At 37.5% G+C, this 20,643-nt stretch overlaps 4 protein-coding genes across 5 annotated transcripts in view; 3 read left to right on the plus strand and 1 right to left on the minus strand.

The window, feature by feature from the left end:
* nlrc3l (NLR family, CARD domain containing 3-like) overlaps nt 1–20,643 on the minus strand; it is a 480,833-nt gene that overhangs the window by 261,076 nt on the left and 199,114 nt on the right. The gene's annotated exons all lie outside the window — the stretch shown is intronic.
* LOC141378018 (uncharacterized) lies at nt 158–10,461 on the plus strand. The gene is made up of 4 exons (XM_073924382.1): nt 158–226; nt 553–650; nt 3,478–4,325; nt 8,248–10,461. The coding sequence occupies exons 3-4, from the start codon at nt 3,483–3,485 to the stop codon at nt 9,175–9,177; spliced, it is 1,773 nt and encodes a 590-aa protein (XP_073780483.1). The 5' UTR covers nt 158–226; nt 553–650; nt 3,478–3,482; the 3' UTR covers nt 9,178–10,461.
* Nucleotides 6,210–14,866, plus strand: LOC101883356 (uncharacterized). Of its 2 annotated transcripts, none has more exons than XM_073924093.1 (2): nt 6,210–6,275; nt 12,642–14,555. In XM_073924093.1, exon 2 carries the CDS (start codon nt 12,647–12,649, stop codon nt 13,574–13,576), a length of 930 nt encoding a protein of 309 aa, XP_073780194.1. In that variant the 5' UTR covers nt 6,210–6,275; nt 12,642–12,646; the 3' UTR covers nt 13,577–14,555. The 2 variants fall into 2 exon arrangements, with proteins under 2 accessions (XP_073780194.1, XP_073780193.1); XM_073924092.1 differs by lacking the exon at nt 6,210–6,275 and adding an exon at nt 11,094–11,188 and having other exon boundaries at nt 12,642–14,866.
* LOC141377923 (uncharacterized) lies at nt 14,536–20,410 on the plus strand. Its single transcript, XM_073924087.1, has 3 exons — nt 14,536–15,162; nt 15,494–15,591; nt 18,449–20,410. The coding sequence occupies exon 3, from the start codon at nt 18,454–18,456 to the stop codon at nt 19,717–19,719; it is 1,266 nt and encodes a 421-aa protein (XP_073780188.1). The 5' UTR covers nt 14,536–15,162; nt 15,494–15,591; nt 18,449–18,453; the 3' UTR covers nt 19,720–20,410.

The following is a 20,643-nucleotide window of genomic DNA, read 5'->3' on the forward strand; positions in this document are numbered from 1 at the left end:
CAATAAAACATTTATAAATGATTTTGTAATAGTTATGCACGTTTAGATGATGTTTTCAGTCAATTAATGACACAAATACTTTGCTGACTAAACCGAAGCGATATATTTACCGCGTTTTGGCTTTTGATGCTAAAGCGCCCTCTGGAGGAAGTTAACGCTCAGTGTGAAACACGCATGCGCAGTACCGGAGTTAAGAAAACTCCGGCGGGAACATGCAGCGAACAGAGTAAGAGCCTTTTATAAACGAAAAATAAATGTCTGTTAGTGTAATATTGCTTTAGATGAACTGTAACAACATTATGTCTGACATATATTCAGTTTATCCACTTCATCATAAATAGGTTCGTGTAGTCTGTATAATATTAAAATAATCCAACATGGTGTTTTACATTTATTTATATAAGATACATAGAGATAGTTTCAGCACAGTATTCATTTTATTATTGATAACGGCAGTAACTAGTTGTATCATTTTATTATATATTATTTTATGTAATATGATTCATTTATATTTTTATTTATTTAATTTATTTGTTTTTGATGTGTTCACAGTGAATCACAGCCTTTCCTACACAGAAATTGCAGTAAATGGTGAAAATATCCCATCATAAAGACTAGAAGAGCATCTAAACTATCAGGAGATCATTCAGGTTGGTGAATATATATGATTTTTTTCTTTTTATATATTTGCACTGATTTCAGGTGTTGATTATCAATTGATACTGTGAGTTAAGGCGTCTACTTAAATATGACTCGTGATCCTGAGACAAAGTAACTAGGGTTGGGCGATGTCGACCAGTTTGGCATTGTATGATGTCTAATGTGAAACATCGTGATGGACAATGACATCGTCGTCATAGGCAGCGGTGAAATAATTATTTATGAATAATTACTTAATTCATAAGGAATGATTATTTGTAGCCTACTGTTTCAACTACCTGACCCGCATGGTCTTTGTTTACCCATAACCAAATCACAAATAAATAAAGAGACACACAAATTACCACCTGTCAGTCACTTTTTCTGCAGGACTCTGGCATGAATAGGCAGATGATCTGTGTTATTATAATGGCCTCGACAAACTTGGTTAGTAAAAAAGGTGCAAAACCAACAGGAACCAACCAACAGTATCTGAGGTTTTTACTGCAATTACTAAGTACAAGCGTGAAAGCCAAAGATTGAAGCAGTGTACTGATTCTGTGACACTATAAGTGATAGATTCAAAAGACAGAAGAGTCGTTAATTAGAGACAAGATTAATTAAAGATCACGCTTAACAACTATAGTGAAATGAGATCCAGCGGTACATCCTTGATAAACTGTCTGACGTGCACTGCTCTCTGGGGTTTTGTGCTCAAAGCACCCGTGACTGCTGGAGCTCAGGTGCATGCGTACGCTACGGCACATGACAGTGTGTGTGTGTGTGGTTATGTGATCTGTGTTTTCAGTGGTATAGTGTGAATGAAGAGATCTTTTCAGAAATGCTAGGTATAACACCAGTGTGCTCAAGGAATGTTTTCGTCTTAAAATGCCATTTTAAATCTAAGACATATTAGTGTAAACGGGGCCTGAGTGTGTATTTTTCGTGAGCGGGCTGCTGCTGCGATGGGGGTGGGGCAGATGATCTCAATGACGGCTTAGCATCGTCATGTCTGTCTTGGCGTTGGATGATGGCATCGTCTATCGACCCAACACTAAACGTAACATAAATAAACAACGGCCAAAGTGCTCCAACTAAATTATTTATTACCATAACATAATCAGCAAAATAATCCAATATGGCAAGAGATGAGGAGCCCAACAACATAATAAATGACAAGCAAACAAACCTAAAGCAGGTTAAGACTCCCCCACTCCAAACAAATATCAAAAGGAAAGTAGAGCTGCACGATTCTGGCTAAAATGAGAATCGCGATTTTTTTTTGCTTAAAATAAAGATCAGGATTTTCTCACAATTCTGTAGATGTAAAATAAAGATTAATATGAGTCGGCAAATATTATTGTTTTTTTCTCAAAGATATGGTAAAACAACAATAATAATAGTATGTTTTACTAACACTCTAAACATTTATTTTCATGCACAACTGTGTGTTCGCTATGAAAGAAAAAACATATCAAATGCTTGTCGCAGTCATAGCCTAACTCTAAAATGCGATATGATTATTTAAACGATGTGCACGCTTTCGGTTTTATTTTTACTGCAAAGTGCTGTTCATACTTTGCACGCGGCTCTCAAACGATCATTCTGTGCCACAAACTAAATATTATTTGCAACTTTATTACCTGTTACTCTCACAGCCTATGCAGTAGAGCTGCACAATTAATCGTAAAAAGATGGCGATCTCGATTCAACCCCCTAGACGATCTCAATCCAGCATTTCTACGATTCTGTCAATCATATTTTCAAGTTCAGGAGTGAAGTAATGGTGGCAGCACAAGTCTTCACATTGTTTTACGTACAATGTTCAGCAACATGGACACCTCCAAATGGTGTTGAAAGAGTCACATGCTGTATTTATAAGATATAATTCACCTCAAAAATGTCATTTCTATCTTCATGTAATGTATTTGCGACTGCAGAATCACACGTGACGTGAGCATCAGCTGTTACTACAGGGACGGAGGGCGGGCGCGCCTCTGAATAAAGTTTACTTTAGTAGAAGGAGGTGGAATCGAGATCGCAGTCTTTTCTCGATTAATTGTGCAGCTCTAAAGGAAAGTATAAAGGGGGGCATCACGGTGGTGTAGAAGGTAGCACAATCGCCTCACAGCAAAAAGGTCACTGGTTCGAGTCCCGGCTGGGTCAGTTATCATTTCTGGAGTTTGCATGTTCTCCCTGTGTTGGTGTGGGTTTTCTTTGGGTGCTCCGGCTTAATCGAAAGACATGCGCTATAGGGGAATTGGGTAAGCTAAATTGTCTGTAGTGTATGTGTGAGTGAGAGTGTGTGGGTGTTTCCCACTGATGGGTTCAGTGCAGCTGGAAGGGCATCCGCTGTGTTAAACATATGCTGGATAAGTAGGCGGTTCATTCCGCTGTGGCGACCCCAGATTAATAAAGGGACTAAGCCGAACAGAAAATTAATGAAGTATAAAGGAGAACACAACAATAAAGCTGTCGATAACTGTGGTGTGGTGGAGGAATGAGCGAGAGCCGCTTCTGTCTGTTTTAAAAGCCTGACGTCACCAAATCAACCAATAGAAAACTGAAGAGGGAAAAAGACAAACAAGATCAATTGAAAATAATAATTTCAGGCAGGAGTGAACGCCACAGTAACTCTGGGTTTTTAATCAGTATTTTGTAAAACGAACTTGAGTGTCTAGAAAGCCACGATTAAATAAAATCAATTAAAATTATTATTATTATTATTATTATTATTATTATTGGGTGAACTATCACTTTAACTCTAGCACATCAGATTCAAAGTTTATCACACTTAAAATGTTTCACTTGAACTGATTTTCACTTTGTTTATTTTAGATCAGATGGAGGTGAACGAGCAAAGACAACAAGAGGATGAGGAACGCAACTTCAACACTAAAGGAACTAAAACAACACATCTGCACAGCTGTCGTCAGTGTGGAAAGAGTTTTAGAAGAAAATCCAAACTGAAAAAACACAGAAAGACTCACGCTGGAGAGAAACCGTACACCTGTACTGAATGTGGAAAGAGTTTCTCACAGCTGGACAGTTATAAACAGCACCAGAAAACACATGAAGACAAGAGAGATCATGAGTGTTTGCAGTGTGGGAAGAGTTTTACTACAGCTGGTCATCTGAAACGACACCAGAGGATTCACACTGGAGAAAAACCTTACCAGTGCTCATATTGTGAGAAGAGTTTCAGCCAATCAGGAGACTTGAGAGTACATGAACGAATTCACACTGGAGAAAAGCCGTTTACCTGCACTCAGTGTGGTCATGATTTTAGATCATCGTCAAATCTAACACAACACATGAGAATTCACACAAATGAGAAGCCTTATGCATGTCTGTTCTGTGAAAAGAGATTTTCACGTCTCGGTGATTGTAAACGGCACCAGAAAACACACACTGGCGAGAGAGATCATGAGTGTTTGGAGTGTGGGAAGAGCTTTACTACAGCTGGTCATCTGAAACGGCACCAAAGGATTCACACTGGAGAAAAACCTCACAAGTGCTCATATTGTGAGAAGAGTTTCAGTCGGTCTTCACATCTGAAATCACACGAGCGAATTCACACTGGAGAGAAGCCGTATTGCTGTCCTCCATGTCAGAAGAGTTTCAAAGACTCATGCAGTCTGACTTATCATCTGCTTGTTCACACTGGAGAAAAGCCATTCAGCAGCTGAACGTTCATTTCCAGATTCATATAAAAGCTCAAGTGCTCATATTGTGAGAAGAGACTCAGTGGGTCTGGAGTATGTTCACACTGAGTGTCAGTGGTTATTAATATGAGAAGGCTTTGTTCTGTATGAGGAAAAGTTTACACAGATTCATTTTGTTCAGAATGTTTTTGACTTGACTTTGGAGAAACTAATAACTCTAACACATAATGCTAGTTTCAGCGAGAGCTCAGTGTTATTTTAAGTTCTGTTTTAGTTCATTATACTCAGATGTTTTCTCCTGTTGTTCTAATTAAAGAGCTGCAGCAGATTTTAAAGCTCCAACCCTGTAGTTTGTTGACAGTAATATTGAGATCTGAAACTGATGCTCATGTAATGTGATGTTCCTGTTAGTTCAGTCCTGTGTTATAGAAATCAGACAGACACATTTTGTCATTATTTTTTATATAAGAGCAGCCGTGTCCACTGGTAAATAATCATTTGGCTTCCAGTTTCATCAGCTTCAGCTGAACTAAGCAGTGTGGAGTTTGGATGTTTCCCCGTGTTGGCGTGGGTTTCCACCGGTTTGCCCCACAGTCCAAACACTTGTGCTATAGGTAAACTGAATGAACTAAATTGGTCGTAGTGTATGAGTATGTGTGAATAAGTGTGTATGGGTATTTCCCAGTACTAGGTTGCAGCTGGAAGGGCATCCACTGTGTAAAACAAGCTGGAAAAGTTGGCGGTTCGTTCCACTGTGGAGCCCCCTTATGAATAAAGGTACTAAGCTGAAGGAAAATTAATTAATGAAGGTTTTCTATTTACAAATCTGTTTTAAAAGAGAAAAATACCTGATTTTGTGGGTTTGTGTTATTAAATTGGTTTACAGTACTTCAGTTTTCACTCATGAACAATTCTGTGAATTAAAAAAAAAGACATTCGTGGACTAAAACTCTTAAGTTTATGATTGTGCAGTTTATAGCCTGTTGACACCAATAAAATTAGATTAATGTGTCAATTTACAGAAGATTTCAGACATTATAATAATAAATGAAGTGAAAACTTAATTGTTTAACAGCTCAGTTACACTTCGTCCCATTTAATTCAGTTGTCATGTTTAACTAAACAAGCAGACACAAGTTTGACTTTCAGTCTCATCATGTCTGACTATCTCTAGCTGAACTCAACAGTTTGTTATGCTGCTTTATATTGGTTATATTGTTTTATAGTATTATTTTAGTTTAATCAACACTGATTTACACAAACATGATCTCTTTTCTCCCGATCTCAGATCAATAAACATTTTAATGACCAAAATATGTATTATACTTTCAATAAAACATTTATAAATGATTTTGTAATAGTTATGCACGTGTAGATGATGTTTTCAATCAATCACTGACACAAATACTTTGCTGATTAAACTGAAGCGATATATTTACCGCGTTTTGGCTTTTGATGCTAAAGCGCCCTCTGGAGGAAGTTAACGCTCAGTGTGAAACACGCATGCGCAGTACCGGAGTTAAGAAAACTGCGGCGGGAACATGCAGCTAACAGAGTAAGAGCCTTTTATAAAGGAAAAATTAATGTCTGTTAGCGTAATATTGCTTTTGATTAACTGTAACAACATTATGTCTGATATATTCAGTTTAATCCACTACATCATAAATAGGTTCGTGTGTGAAGTCTGTATAATATTCAAATAATCCAATATGGTGTTTTACATTTATTTATATAAGATACATAGAGATAGTTTCAGCACAGTATTCATTTTATTACTGATAACGGCAGTAACTTGTTGTATCATTTTATTATATATTATTTTATGTAATATGATTCATTTATATTTTAATTTATTTGTTTTTGATGTGTTCACAGTGAATCATCCTTTCCTACACAGAAATTGCAGTAAATGGTGAAAATATCCCATCATAAAGACTAGAAGAGCATCTAAACTATCAGGAGATCATTCAGGTTGGTGAATATATATGACTTTTTTCTTTTTATATATTTGCACTGATTTCAGGTGTTGATTATCAATTGATACTGTGAGTTAAGGCGTCTACTTAAATATGACTCGACCAGTCATATTTCGACCAGAAATATGTCGACCAGTTTGGCATTGTATGATGTCTAATGTGAAACATCGTGATGGACAATGCCATCGTCATCATAGGCAGCGGTGAAATAATTATTTATGAATAATTACTTTGATTCATAACGAATGATTATTTGTAGCCTACTGTTTCAACTACCTGACCCGCATGGTCTTTGTTTACCCATAACCAAATCACAAATAAATAAAGATACACACAAATTACCACCTGTCAGTCTCTTTTTCTGCAGGACTTTGGCATGAATAGGCAGATGATCTGTGTTATTATAATGGCCTCGACAAACTTGGTTAGTAAAAAAGGTGCACAACCAACAGGAACCAACCAACAGTATCTGACAGGGCCGGAGTGGGACTCCTTTTCAGCCCTGGAGTTTCAAGCCTCAGACCAGCCCACCTCAGTTCACGACTGACTATATTAAAATAAGGTCATTTCCAAATCAGTTTCTAATGACACTATCACGTCTTTTTTTGATAAAACAGCTGCTTTAGAACTTCAAATGTTCAATAACCCTAACAGTATTATATGTCTTAACAATAAAAATGAAAACAATAAGTTACTCTAACGAGGATCGATCCCGGGTCCGCAGCGTCTTTTTCTAACGTGCTAACCGCTGGACCACAATAGCTGCATTCAGAAAGGAGACACAACTGAGTTTTATAATCGGTAAAATAATGAATAAAAAGGCTGTGGTCAAGTAAATAAATAAATTTGAAAAGTGTGACTGCTGAGAGCAACAGATTCTGCAGCTTGGGACACCGGCCCTCGCGGCCAAAAAACGGACCGGCCCACCGGGAATTCTCACGGGCCTCCCGATTAGCCAATCCGGGCCTGGTATCTGAGGTTTTCACTACAATGACTAAGTACAAGCGTGAAAGCCAAAGATTGAAGCAGTGTACTGATTCTGTGACACGTTACCTGATAGATTCAAAAGACAGAAGAGTCGTTAAATAGAGACAAGATTAATTAAATATCACGCTTAACAACTATAGTGAAATGAGATCCAGCGGTACATCCTTGATAAACTGTCTGACGTGCACTGCTCTCTGGGGTTTTGTGCTCAAAGCACCAGTGACTGCTGGAGCTCAGATGAGTGCGTACGCTGCAGCGCATGACAGACTGTGTGTGTGTGTGTGTGTGTGGTTATGTGATGTGTGTTTTCAGTGGTATAGTGTGAACGAAGAGATCTTTTCAGAAATGCTAGGTGAAACACCAGTGTGCTCAAGGAATGTTTTCGTCTTAAAATGTCATTTTAAATCTAAGACATATTAGTGTAAACGGGGCCTGAGTGTGTATTTTTCGCAAGCCGGCTGCTGCTGCGATGTTATATGTTGGAAGGGTATACGTTGCATAGAACATTTGCTGGATAAGTTGGCTGTTCGTTCCTATTTGGCGACCCCAGATTAATAAAGGGACTAAGCCACAAAGAAAATGAATGAAAAAATAAAGTTTAAAGGAGAACACAACAATAAAGCTGTCAGAAACTGTGGTGTGGAGGAATGAGCGAGAGCCGCTTCTGTCTGTTTTAAAAGCCTGACGCCACGAAATCAACCGATAGAAAACTGAAGAGGGAAAAAGACAAACAAGATCAATTGAAAATAATAATTTCAGGCAGGAGTGAACGCCACAGTAACTCTGGGTTTTTAACCAGTATTTTGTAAGGCGAACTTGAGTGTCTAGAAAGCCACGATTTAATAAAATCAATTAAAATTATTATTATTAATATTATTATTGGATGAACTATCACTTTAACTCTAGCACATCAGATTTAAAGTTTATCACACTTAAAGTGTTTCACTTGAACTGATTTTCACTTTGTTTATTTTGATCAGATGGAGGAGAACGAGCAAAGACAAGAAGAGGATGAGGAACGCAACTTCAACACTAAAGGAACTAAAACAACACATCTGCACAGCTGTCGCCAGTGTGGAAAGAGTTTCAGAAGAAAATCCAAGCTGAAAAAACACAGAAAGACTCACGCTGGAGAGAAACCGTACACCTGTACTGAATGTGGAAAGAGTTTCTCACAGCTGGACAGTTATAAACAGCACCAGAAAACACATGAAGACAAGAGAGATCATGAGTGTTTGCAGTGTGGGAAGAGTTTTACTACAGCTGGTCATCTGAAAATTCACCAGAGAATTCATACAGGAGAAAAACCTTACAAGTGCTCATATTGTGAGAAGAGTTTCAGTCATTCAGGACACTTAAAATCACACGAGCGAATTCACACAGGAGAAAAGCCGTATCACTGCACTCAATGTGGAAAAAGTTTCAAAGACAAATCCGGTCTGACTTATCATCTGCTTGTTCACACTGGAGAAAAGCCGTTTACCTGCACTCAGTGTGGTCATGATTTTAGATCATCAACAATTCTGAAACAACACATGAGAATTCACACAAATGAGAAGCCTTATGCATGTCTGTTCTGTGAAAAGAGATTTTCACGTCTCGGTGATTGTAAACGGCACCAGAAAACACACACTGGCGAGAGAGATCATGTGTGTTTGGAGTGTGGGAAGAGCTTTACTACAGCTGGCAGTATGAAAAGACACCAAAGGATTCACACTGGAGAAAAACCTCACAAGTGCTCATATTGTGAGAAGAGTTTCAGTCGGTCTTCACAGCTGAAATCACACGAGCGAATTCACACTGGAGAAAAGCCGTATTGCTGTCCTCCATGTCAGAAGAGTTTCAAAGACTCAAGGAGTCTGACTTGTCATCTGCGTGTTCACACTGGAGAAAAGCCATTCAGCAGCTGAACGTTCATTTCCAGATTCATATAAAAGCTCAAGTGCTCATATTGTGAGAAGAGACTCAGTGGGTCTGGAGTATGTTCACACTGAGTGTCAGTGGTTATTAATATGAGAAGGCTTTGTTCTGTATGAGGAAAAGTTTACACAGATTCATTTTGTTCAGAATGTTTTTGACTTGACTTTGGAGAAACTAATAACTCTAACACATAATGCTAGTTTCAGCGAGAGCTCAGTGTTATTTTAAGTTCTGTTTTAGTTCATTATACTCAAATGTTTTCTCCTGTTGTTCTAATTAAAGAGCTGCACCAGATTTTAAAGCTCCAACCCTGTAGTTTGTTGACAGTAATATTGAGATCTGAAACTGATGCTCATGTAATGTGATGTTCCTGTTAGTTCAGTCCTGTGTTATAGAAATCAGACAGACACATTTTGTCATTATTTTTCATATAAAAGCAGCCGTGTCCACTGATAAATAAACATTTGGCTTTCAGTGTCATCAGCTTCAGCTGAACTAAGTAGTGTGGAGTTTGCATGTTTCCCCGTGTTGGCGTGGGTTTGCTCCGGTTTGCCCCACAGTCCAAACACTTGCTCTAAAGATAAATTGAATAAACTAAATTGGTCGTAGTGTATGAGTGTGTGTGAATGAGTGTGTATGGGTGTTTCCCAGTACTGGGTTGCAGCTGGAAGGGCATCCACTGCGTAAAACATATGCTGAATAAGTTGGCGGTTCATTCCACTGTGAAACCCCTAATAAGGGACTAAGCTGAAGGAAAATTAATGAATGAAGGTTTTCTATTTACAAATTGGTTTTAAAACTGAAAGAGACCTGATTTAGTGGGTTTGTGTTATTAAATTGGTTTACAGTACTTCGGTTTTCACTCATGAACAATTCTGTGAATTAAAAAATACAAGAATTTTGTGGACTAAAACTCTTAAGTTTATGATTGTGCAGTTTATAGCCTGTTGACACCAATAAAACGAGATTAATGTGTCAATTTACAAAGATTTCAGACATTATAATAATAAAGGAAGAGAAAACTTAATTGTTTAACAGCTCAGTTACACTTTATGTCCCTTTCATTTAATCCATTTGTCATGTTTAACTAAATAAGCAGACACATATGAGGCTATAACTATACAGATAATAAATATAATAATATAGTAATAAATAGATGTTTGACTTTCAGTCTCATCATGTCTGACTATCTCTAGCTGAACTCAACAGTTTGTTATGCTGCTTTATATTGGTTATATTGTTTTATAGTATTATTTTAGTTTAATAAACAGATTTACACAAACATGATCTCTTTTCTCCCGATCTCAGATCAATAAACATTTTAATGACCAATATATATATTATACTTTCAATAAAACATTTATAAATGATTTTGTAATAGTTATGCACGTTTAGATGATGTTTTCAGTCAATTAATGACACAAATACTTTGCTGATTAAACTGAAGCGATATATTTACCGCGTTTTGGCTTTTGATGCTAAAGCGCCCTCTGGAGGAAGTTAACGCTCAGTGTGAAACACGCATGCGCAGTACCGGAGTTAAGAAAACTGCGGCGGGAACATGCAGCTAACAGAGTAAGAGCCTTTTATAAACGAAAAATAAATGTCTGTTAGTGTAATATTGCTTTAGATGAACTGTAACAACATTATGTCTGACATATATTCAGTTTAATCCACTACATCATAAATAGGTTCGTGTGTGAAGTCTGTATAATATTCAAATAATCCAACATGGTGTTTTACATTTATTTATATAAGATACATAGAGATAGTTTCAGCACAGTATTCATTTTATTACTGATAACGGCAGTAACGAGTTGTATCATTTTATTATATATTATTTTATGTAATATGATTCATTTATATTTTTATTTATTTAATTTATTTGTTTTTGATGTGTTCACAGTGAATCACAGCCTTTCCTACACAGAAATTGCAGTAAATGGTGAAAATATCCCATCATAAAGACTAGAAGAGCATCTAAACTATCAGATCATTCAGGTTGGTGAATATATATGATTTTTTTCTTTTTATATATTTGCACTGATTTCAGGTGTTGATTATCAATTAATACTGTTTGTTAAGGCGTCTACTTAAATATGACTCGTGATCCTGAGACAAAGTAACTAGGGTTGGGCGATGTCGACCAGTTTGGCATTGTATGATGTCTAATGTGAAACATCGTGATGGACAATGACATCGTCGTCACAGGCAGCGGTGAAATAATTATTTATGAATAATTACTTAATTCATAACGAATGATTATTTGTAGCCTACTGTTTCAACTACCTGACCCGCATGGTCTTTGTTTACCCATAACCAAATCACAAATAAATAAAGAGACACACAAATTACCACCTGTCAGTCACTTTTTCTGCAGGACTTTGGCATGAATAGGCAGATGATCTGTGTCGGTATAATGGCCTCGACAAACTTGGTTAGTAAAAAAGGTGCACAACCAACAGCAACCAACCAACAGTATCTGAGGTTTTCACTGCAATGACTAAGTACAAGCGTGAAAGCCAAAGATTGAAGCAGTGTACTGATTCTGTGACACTATAAGTGATAGATTCAAAAGACAGAAGAGTCGTTAAATAGAGACAAGATTAATTAAATATCACGCTTAACAACTATAGTGAAATGAGATCCAGCGGTACATCCTTGATAAACTGTCTGACGTGCACTGCTCTCTGGGGTTTTGTGCTCAAAGCACCCGTGACTGCTGGAGCTCAGATGCGTGCGTACGCTGCAGCGCATGACAGTGTGTGTGTGTGTGTGTGGTCATGTGATGTGTGTTTTCAGTGGTATAGTGTGAATGAAGAGATCTTTTCAGAAATGCTAGGTATAACACCAGTGTGCTCAAGGAATGTTTTCGTCTTAAAATATCATTTTAAATCTCAGACATATTAGTGTAAACAGGGCCTGAGTGTGTATTTTTCGCAAGCCGGCTGCTGCTGCGATGTTATATGTTGGAAGGGTATACGTTGCATAGAACATTTGCTGGATAAGTTGGCTGTTCGTTCCTATTTGGCGACCCCAGATTAATAAAGGGACTAAGCCACAAAGAAAATGAATGAAAAAATAAAGTATAAAGGAGAACACAACAATAAAGCTGTCAGAAACTGTGGTGTCGTGGAGGAATGAGCGAGAGCCGCTTCTGTCTGTTTTAAAAGCCTGACGTCACCAAATCAACCAATAGAAAACTGAAGAGGGAAAAAGACAAACAAGATCAATTGAAAATAATAATTTCAGGCAGGAGTGAACGCCACAGTAACTCTGGGTTTTTAACCAGTATTTTGTAAAACGAACTTGAGTGTCTAGAAAGCCACAATTAAATAAAATCAATTAATAATATTATTGGGTGAACTATCACTTTAACTCTAGCACATCAGATTTAAAGTTTATCACACTTAAAATGTTTCACTTGAACTGATTTTCACTTTGTTTATTTTAGATCAGATGGAGGAGAACGAGCAAAGACAAGAAGAGGATGAGGAACGCAACTTCAACACTAAAGGAACTAAAACAACACATCTGCACAGCTGTCGCCAGTGTGGAAAGAGTTTCAGAAGAAAATCCAAACTGAAAAAACACAGAAAGACTCACGCTGGAGAGAAACCGTACACCTGTACTGAATGTGGAAAGAGTTTCTCACAGCTGGACAGTTATAAACAGCACCAGAAAACACATGAAGACAAGAGAGATCATGAGTGTTTGCAGTGTGGAAAGAGTTTTACTACAGCTGGTCATCTGAAAATTCACCAGAGAATTCATACAGGAGAAAAACCTTACAAGTGCTCATATTGTGAGAAGAGTTTCAGACATTCAGGACACTTAAAATCACACGAGCGAATTCACACAGGAGAAAAGCCGTATCACTGCACTCAATGTGGAAAGAGTTTCAAAGACAAATCCGGTCTGACTTATCATCTGCTTGTTCACACTGGAGAGAAGCCGTTTACCTGTACTCAGTGTGGTCACGATTTTAGATCATCAACAATTCTGAAACAACACATGAGAATTCACACAAATGAGAAGCCTTATGCATGTCTGTTCTGTAAAAAGAGATTTTCACGTCTCGGTGATTGTAAACAGCACCAGAAAACACACACTGGCGAGAGAGATCATGTGTGTTTGGAGTGTGGGAAGAGCTTTACTACAGCTGGCAGTATGAAAAGACACCAAAGGATTCACACTGGAGAAAAACCTCACAAGTGCTCATATTGTGAGAAGAGTTTCAGTCGGTCTTCACAGCTGAAATCACACGAGCGAATTCACACTGGAGAGAAGCCGTATTGCTGTCCTCCATGTCAGAAGAGTTTCAAAGACTCAAGGAGTCTGACTTGTCATCTGCGTGTTCACACTGGAGAAAAGCCATTCAGCAGCTGAACGTTCATTTCCAGATTCATATAAAAGCTCAAGTGCTCATATTGTGAGAAGAGACTCAGTGGGTCTGGAGTATGTTCACACTGAGTGTCAGTGGTTATTAATATGAGAAGGCTTTGTTCTGTATGAGGAAAAGTTTACACAGATTCATTTTGTTCAGAATGTTTTTGACTTGACTTTGGAGAAACTAATAACTCTAACACATAATGCTAGTTTCAGCGAGAGCTCAGTGTTATTTTAAGTTCTGTTTTAGTTCATTATACTCAAATGTTTTCTCTTGTTGTTCTAATTAAAGAGCTGCAGCAGATTTTAAAGCTCCAACCCTGTAGTTTGTTGACAGTAATATTGAGATCTGAAACTGATGCTCATGTAATGTGATGTTCCTGTTAGTTCAGTCCTGTGTTATAGAAATCAGACAGACACATTTTGTCAGTATTTTCATATAAGAGCAGACGTGTCCACTGGTAAATAAACGTTTGGCTTTCAGTGTCATCAGCTTCAGCTGAACTAAGCAGTGTGGAGTTTGGATGTTTTTCCCATGTTGGCGTGGGTTTGCTCCGGTTTGCCCCACAGTCCAAACACTTGCTCTAAAGGTGAATTGAATAAACTAAATTGGTCGTAGTGTATGAGTGTGTGTGAATGAGTGTGTATGGGTGTTTCCCAGTACTGGGTTGCAGCTGGAAGGGCATCCACTGCGTAAAACATATGCTGAATAAGTTGGTGGTTCATTCCACTGTGGAGCCCCTGATAAGGGACTAAGCTGAAGGAAGATTAATGAATGAAGGTTTTCTATTTACAAATCTGTTTTAAAAGTGAAAAATACCTGATTTTGTGGGTTTGTGTTATTAAATTGGTTTACAGTACTTCAGTTTTCACTCATGAACAATTCTGTGAATGAAAAAATACAAGAAATTCGTGGACTAAAACTCTTAAGTTTATGATTGTGCAGTTTATAGCCTGTTGACACCAATAAAACGAGATTAATGTGTCAATTTACAGAAGATTTCAGACATTATAATAATAAATGAAGAGAAAACTTAATTGTTTAACAGCTGTTACACTTCATGTCTCTTTCATTTAATCCATTTGTCATGTTTAACTAAATAAGCAGACACATATGAGGCTATAACTACACAGATAATAAATATAATAATATAGTAATAAATAGATGTTTGACTTTCAGTCTCATCATGTCTGACTATCTCTAGCTGAACTCAACAGATTGTTATGCTGCTTTATATTGGTTATATTGTTTTATAGTATTATTTTAGTTTAATAAACACTGGTTTACACAAACATGATCTCTTTTCTCCCGATCTCAGATCAATAAACATTTTAATGACCAAAATATGTATTATACTTTCAATAAAACATCTATAAATGATTTTGTAATAGTTATGCACGTTTAGATGATGTTTTCAGTCAATTACTGACACAAATACTTTGCTGATTAAACTAAAGCGATATATTTACCGCGTTTTGGCTTTTGATGCTAAAGCGCCCTCTGGAGGAAGTTAACGCTCAGTGTGAAACACGCATGCGCAGTACCGGAGTTAAGAAAACTGTGGCGGGAACATGCAGCTAACAGAGTAAGAGCCTTTTATAAACGAAAAATTAATGTCTGTTAGTGTAATATTGCTTTAGATGAACTGTAACAACATTATGTCTGACATATATTCAGTGTAATCCACTTCATCATATATAGGTTCGTGTGTGAAGTCTGTATAATATTCAAATAATCCAACATGGTGTTTTACATTTATTTATATAAGATACATAGAGATAGTTTCAGCACAGTATTCATTTTATTATTGATAACGGCAGTAACTAGTTGTATCATTTTATTATATATTATTTTATGTAATATGATTCATTTATATTTTTATTTATTTTATTTATTTGTTTTTGATGTGTTCACAGTGAATCACAGCCTTTCCTACACAAAAATTGCAGTAAATGGTGAAAATATCCCATCATAAAGACTAGAAGAGCATCTAAACTATCAGGAGATCATTCAGGTTGGTGAATATATATGATTTTTTTCTTTTTATATATTTGCACTGATTTCAGGTGCTGATTATCAATTGATACTGTGAGTTAAGGCGTCTACTTAAATATGACTCGTGATCCTGAGACAAAGTAACTAGGGTTGGGCGATGTCGACCAGTTTGGCATTGTATGATGTCTAATGTGAAACATCGTGATGGACGATGACATCGTCATCATAGGCGGCGGTGAAATAATTATTTATGAATAATTACTTTGATTCATAACGAATGATTATTTGTAGACTACTGTTTCAACTGCCTGACCCGCATGGTCTTTGTTTACCCATAACCAAATCACAAATAAATAAAGTCACACACAAATTACCACCTGTCAGTCACTTTTTCTGCAGGACTTTGGCATGAATAGGCAGATGATCTGTGTCGGTATAATGGCCTCGACAAACTTGGTTTGTAAAAAAGGTGCAAAACCAACAGGAACCAACCAACAGTATCTGAGGTTTTCACTGCAATGACTAAGTACAAGCGTGAAAGCCAAAGATTGAAGCAGTGTACTGATTCTGTAACACGTCACCTGATAGATTCAAAAGACAGAAGAGTCGTTAAATAGAGACAAGATTAATGAAATATCACGCTTAACAACTATAGTGAAATGAGATCCAGCGGTACATCCTTGATAAACTGTCTGACGTGCACTGCTCTCTGGGGTTTTGTGCTCAAAGCACCCGTGACTGCTGGAGCTCAGATGCGTGCGTACGCTGCAGCGCAAGACAGACTGTGTGTGTGTGTGTGTGTGTGGTTATGTGATGTGTGTTTTCAGTGGTATAGTGTGAATGAAGAGATCTTTTCAGAAATGCTAGGTATAACACCAGGTGTGCTCAAGGAATGTTTTCGTCTTAAAATGTCATTTTAAATCTAAGACATATTAGTGTAAACGGGGCCTGAGTGTGTATTTTTCGCGAGCGGGCTGCTGCTGCGATGGGGGTGGGGCGGGGCGGATGATCACAATGACGGCTTAGCATCGTCATGTCTGTCGGCCATTAGTGTTGGATGATGGCATCGTCTATAGACCCAACACTAAACGTAACATAAATAAACAACGGCCAAAGTGCTCCAACTGAATTATTTAATCCCACAACATAATCAGCAAAACAATCCAAAATGGCAAGAGATGAGGAGCCCAACAACATAATAAATGACAAGCAAACAAACCTAAAGCAGGTTAAGACTCCCCCACTCCAAACAAATATCAAAAGGAAAGTAGAGCTGCACGATTCTGGCTAAAATGAGAATCGCGATTATTTTTGCTTAAAATAAAGATCAGGATTTTCTCACAATTCTGTAGATGTAAAATAAAGATTAATATGAGTCGGCAAATATTATTGTTTTTTTCTCAAAGATATGGTAAAACAACAATAATAATAGTATGTTTTACTAACACTGTAAACATTTATTTTCATGCACAACTGTGTGTTCGCTATGAAAGAAAAAACATATCAAATGCTTGTCGCAGTCATAGCCTAACTCTAAAATGCGATATGATTATTTAAACGATGTGCACGCTTTCGGTTTCATTTTCACTGCAAAGTGCTGTTCATACTTTGCACGCGGCTCTCAAACGATCATTCTGTGCCACAAACTAAATATTATTTGCAACTTTATTACCTGTTACTCTCACAGCCTATGCAGTAGAGCTGCACAATTAATCGTTAAAAGATGGCGATCTCGATTCGACCCCCTAGACGATCTCAATCCAGCATTTCTACGATTCTGTCAATCATATTTTCAAGTTCAGGAGAGAAGCAATGGTGGCCGCACAAGTCTTCACATTGTTTCACATACGTTGTTCAGCAACGTGGACACCTCCAAATAGTGTTGAAAGAGTCACATGCTGTATTTATAAGATATAATTCACCTCAAAAATGTCATTTCTATCTTCATGTAATGTATTTGCGACTGCAGAATCACACGTGACGTAAGCATCAGCTGTTACTACAAGGACGGAGGGCGGGCGCGCCTCTGAATAAAGTTTACTTTAGTAGAAGGAGGTGGAATCGAGATCGCAGTCTTTTCTCGATTAATTGTGCAGCTCTAAAGGAAAGTATAAAGGGGGGCATCACGGTGGTGTAGAAGGTAGCACAATCGCCTCACAGCAAAAAGGTCACTGGTTCGAGTCCCGGCTGGGTCAGTTATCATTTCTGGAGTTTGCATGTTCTCCCTGTGTTGGTGTGGGTTATCTTTGGGTGCTCCGGCTTAATCGAAAGACATGCGCTATAGGGGAATTGGGTAAGCTAAATTGTCTGTAGTGTATGTGTGAGTGAGAGTGTGTGGGTGTTTCCCACTGATGGGTTCAGTGCAGCTGGAAGGGCATCCGCTGTGTTAAACATATGCTGGATAAGTAGGCGGTTCATTCCGCTGTGGCGACCCCAGATTAATAAAGGGACTAAGCCGAACAGAAAATTAATGAAGTATAAAGGAGAACACAACAATACAGCTGTCGATAACTGTGGTGTCGTGGAGGAATGAGCGAGAGCCGCTTCTGTCTGTTTTAAAAGCCTGACGTCACCAAATCAACCAATAGAAAACTGAAGAGGGAAATAGACAAACAAGATCAATTGAAAATAATAATTTCAGGCAGGAGTGAACGTCACAGTAACTCTGGGTTTTTAATCAGTATTTTGTAAAACGAACTTGAGTGTCTAGAAAGCCACGATTAAATAAAATCAATTAAAATTATTATTATTAATATTATTATTATTATTATTATTATTATTGGGTGAACTATCACTTTAACTCTAGCACATCAGATTCAAAGTTTATCACACTTAAAATGTTTCACTTGAACTGATTTTCACTTTGTTTATTTTAGATCAGATGGAGGTGAACGAGCAAAGACAAGAAGAGGATGAGGAACGCAACTTCAACACTAAAGGAACTAAAACAACACATCTGCACAGCTGTCGTCAGTGTGGAAAGAGTTTCAGAAGAAAATCCAAGCTGAAAAAACACAGAAAGACTCACGCTGGAGAGAAACCGTACACCTGTACTGAATGTGGAAAGAGTTTCTCACAGCTGGACAGTTATAAACAGCACCAGAAAACACATGAAGACAAGAGAGATCATGAGTGTTTGCAGTGTGGGAAGAGCTTTACTAGAGCTGACAGTCTGAAAATTCACCAGAGAATTCACACTGGAGAAAAACCTTACAAGTGCTCATATTGTGAGAAGAGTTTCATTCATTCAGGACACTTAAAATCACATGAGCGAATTCACACTGGAGAAAAGCCGTATCACTGTACTCAGTGTGGAAAGAGTTACAAAGACAAATCCGGTCTGACTTATCATCTGCTTGTTCACACTGGAGAGAAGCCGTATCACTGTACTCAGTGTGGTCATGATTTTAGATCATCGTCATATCTTAAACTACACATGGGAATTCACACAAATGAGAAGCCTTATGCATGTCTCTTCTGTGAAAAGAGATTTTTAAGTCTCAGTGATTGTAAACGGCACCAGATAACACACACTGGCGAGAGAGATCATGTGTGTTTGCAGTGTGGGAAGAGCTTTACTACAGCTGGTTATCTGAAAATCCACCAAATGATTCACACTGGAGAAAAACCTCACAAGTGCTCATATTGTGAGAAGAGTTTCATTCAGTCTTCAGATCTGAAAAAACACGAGCGAATTCACACTGGAGAGAAGCCGTATCACTGTACTGAGTGTGGTCATGATTTTAGATCATCAACAAGTCTGAAACTACACACGAGAATTCACACAAATGAGAAGCCTTATGCATGTCTGATCTGTGAAAAGAGATTTTCACGTCTCAGTGATTGTAAACAGCACCAGAAAACACACACTGGAGAGAGAGATCATGTGTGTTTGGAGTGTGGGAAGAGCTTCAATAGAGCTGGCAGTCTGAAACGCCATCAAAAGATTCACACTGGAGAAAAACCTCACAAGTGCTCATATTGTGAGAAGAGGTTTATTCAGTCTTCAGAGCTGAAAAGACACGAGCGAATTCACACTGGAGAGAAGCCGTATTGCTGTCCTCCATGTCAGAAGAGTTTCAAAGACTCAAGGAGTCTGACTTGTCATCTGCGTGTTCACACTGGAGAAAAGCCATTCAGCAGCTGAACGTTCATTTCCAGATTCATATAAAAGCTCAAGTGCTCATATTGTGAGAAGAGACTCAGTGGGTCTGGAGTATGTTCACACTGAGTGTCAGTGGTTATTAATATGAGAAGGCTTTGTTCTGTATGAGGAAAAGTTTACACAGATTCATTTTGTTCAGAATGTTTTTGACTTGACTTTGGAGAAACTAATAACTCTAACACATAATGCTAGTTTCAGCGAGAGCTCAGTGTTATTTTAAGTTCTGTTTTAGTTCATTATACTCAGATGTTTTCTCCTGTTGTTCTAATTAAAGAGCTGCAGCAGATTTTAAAGCTCCAACCCTGTAGTTTGTTGACAGTAATATTGAGATCTGAAACTGATGCTCATGTAATGTGATGTTCCTGTTAGTTCAGTCCTGTGTTATAGAAATCAGACAGACACATTTTGTCATTATTTTCATATAAGAGCAGACGTGTTCACTGGTAAATAAACATTTGGCTTTTAGTTTCATCAGCTTCAGCATTAACATTAGTGTGAGGGTTTGGTTGAAGGTAGAGGTTAATAAAATAAAATTTAATGTGTAATTTAATAAATAATATAAATAAATCTCGTTATGCTTACTGTTTTTACATAAGGGTTTGGTTGAGGGTAGAGGTTAATAAAATTAAATTTTATGTGTAATTTAACAAATAAAAACAATTATTCTCATTACAATAGCTGTTTTTACAGTTCTGTGAAGGTTTGGGGTAGGGGCTTATTAAATAACATAAATAATTATTGTTATAATTACTGTTTTTACATCACTGTGAGAGTTGGGGTGGGGTTAGACGCTAATAAAATAAAATTTTATGTGTAATTTAATAAATAATATAAATAATTCCCGTTTTAATTATCATTATTTTACAGTTCTGTAAGGGTTTGGTTGAGGGTTGACATCACTGAAAT

Source organism: Danio rerio, chromosome 15, assembly GCF_049306965.1.
Source record: "Danio rerio strain Tuebingen ecotype United States chromosome 15, GRCz12tu, whole genome shotgun sequence".
Classification (NCBI taxonomy): Eukaryota; Metazoa; Chordata; class Actinopteri; order Cypriniformes; family Danionidae; genus Danio; species Danio rerio.

Bases quoted from the DNA above. Each gene is read 5' to 3' on its own strand.
- LOC101883356 (XM_073924093.1), top strand. From the start codon at position 12,647: ATGGAGGAGAACGAGCAAAGACAAGAAGAGGATGAGGAACGCAACTTC.
- LOC141377923 (XM_073924087.1), top strand. From the start codon at position 18,454: ATGGAGGTGAACGAGCAAAGACAAGAAGAGGATGAGGAACGCAACTTC.
- LOC141378018 (XM_073924382.1), top strand. From the start codon at position 3,483: ATGGAGGTGAACGAGCAAAGACAACAAGAGGATGAGGAACGCAACTTC. The intron at 4,326-8,247 runs TGAACGTTCATT...TATTTTGATCAG, and splicing joins GAGAAAAGCCATTCAGCAGC to ATGGAGGAGAACGAGCAAAG.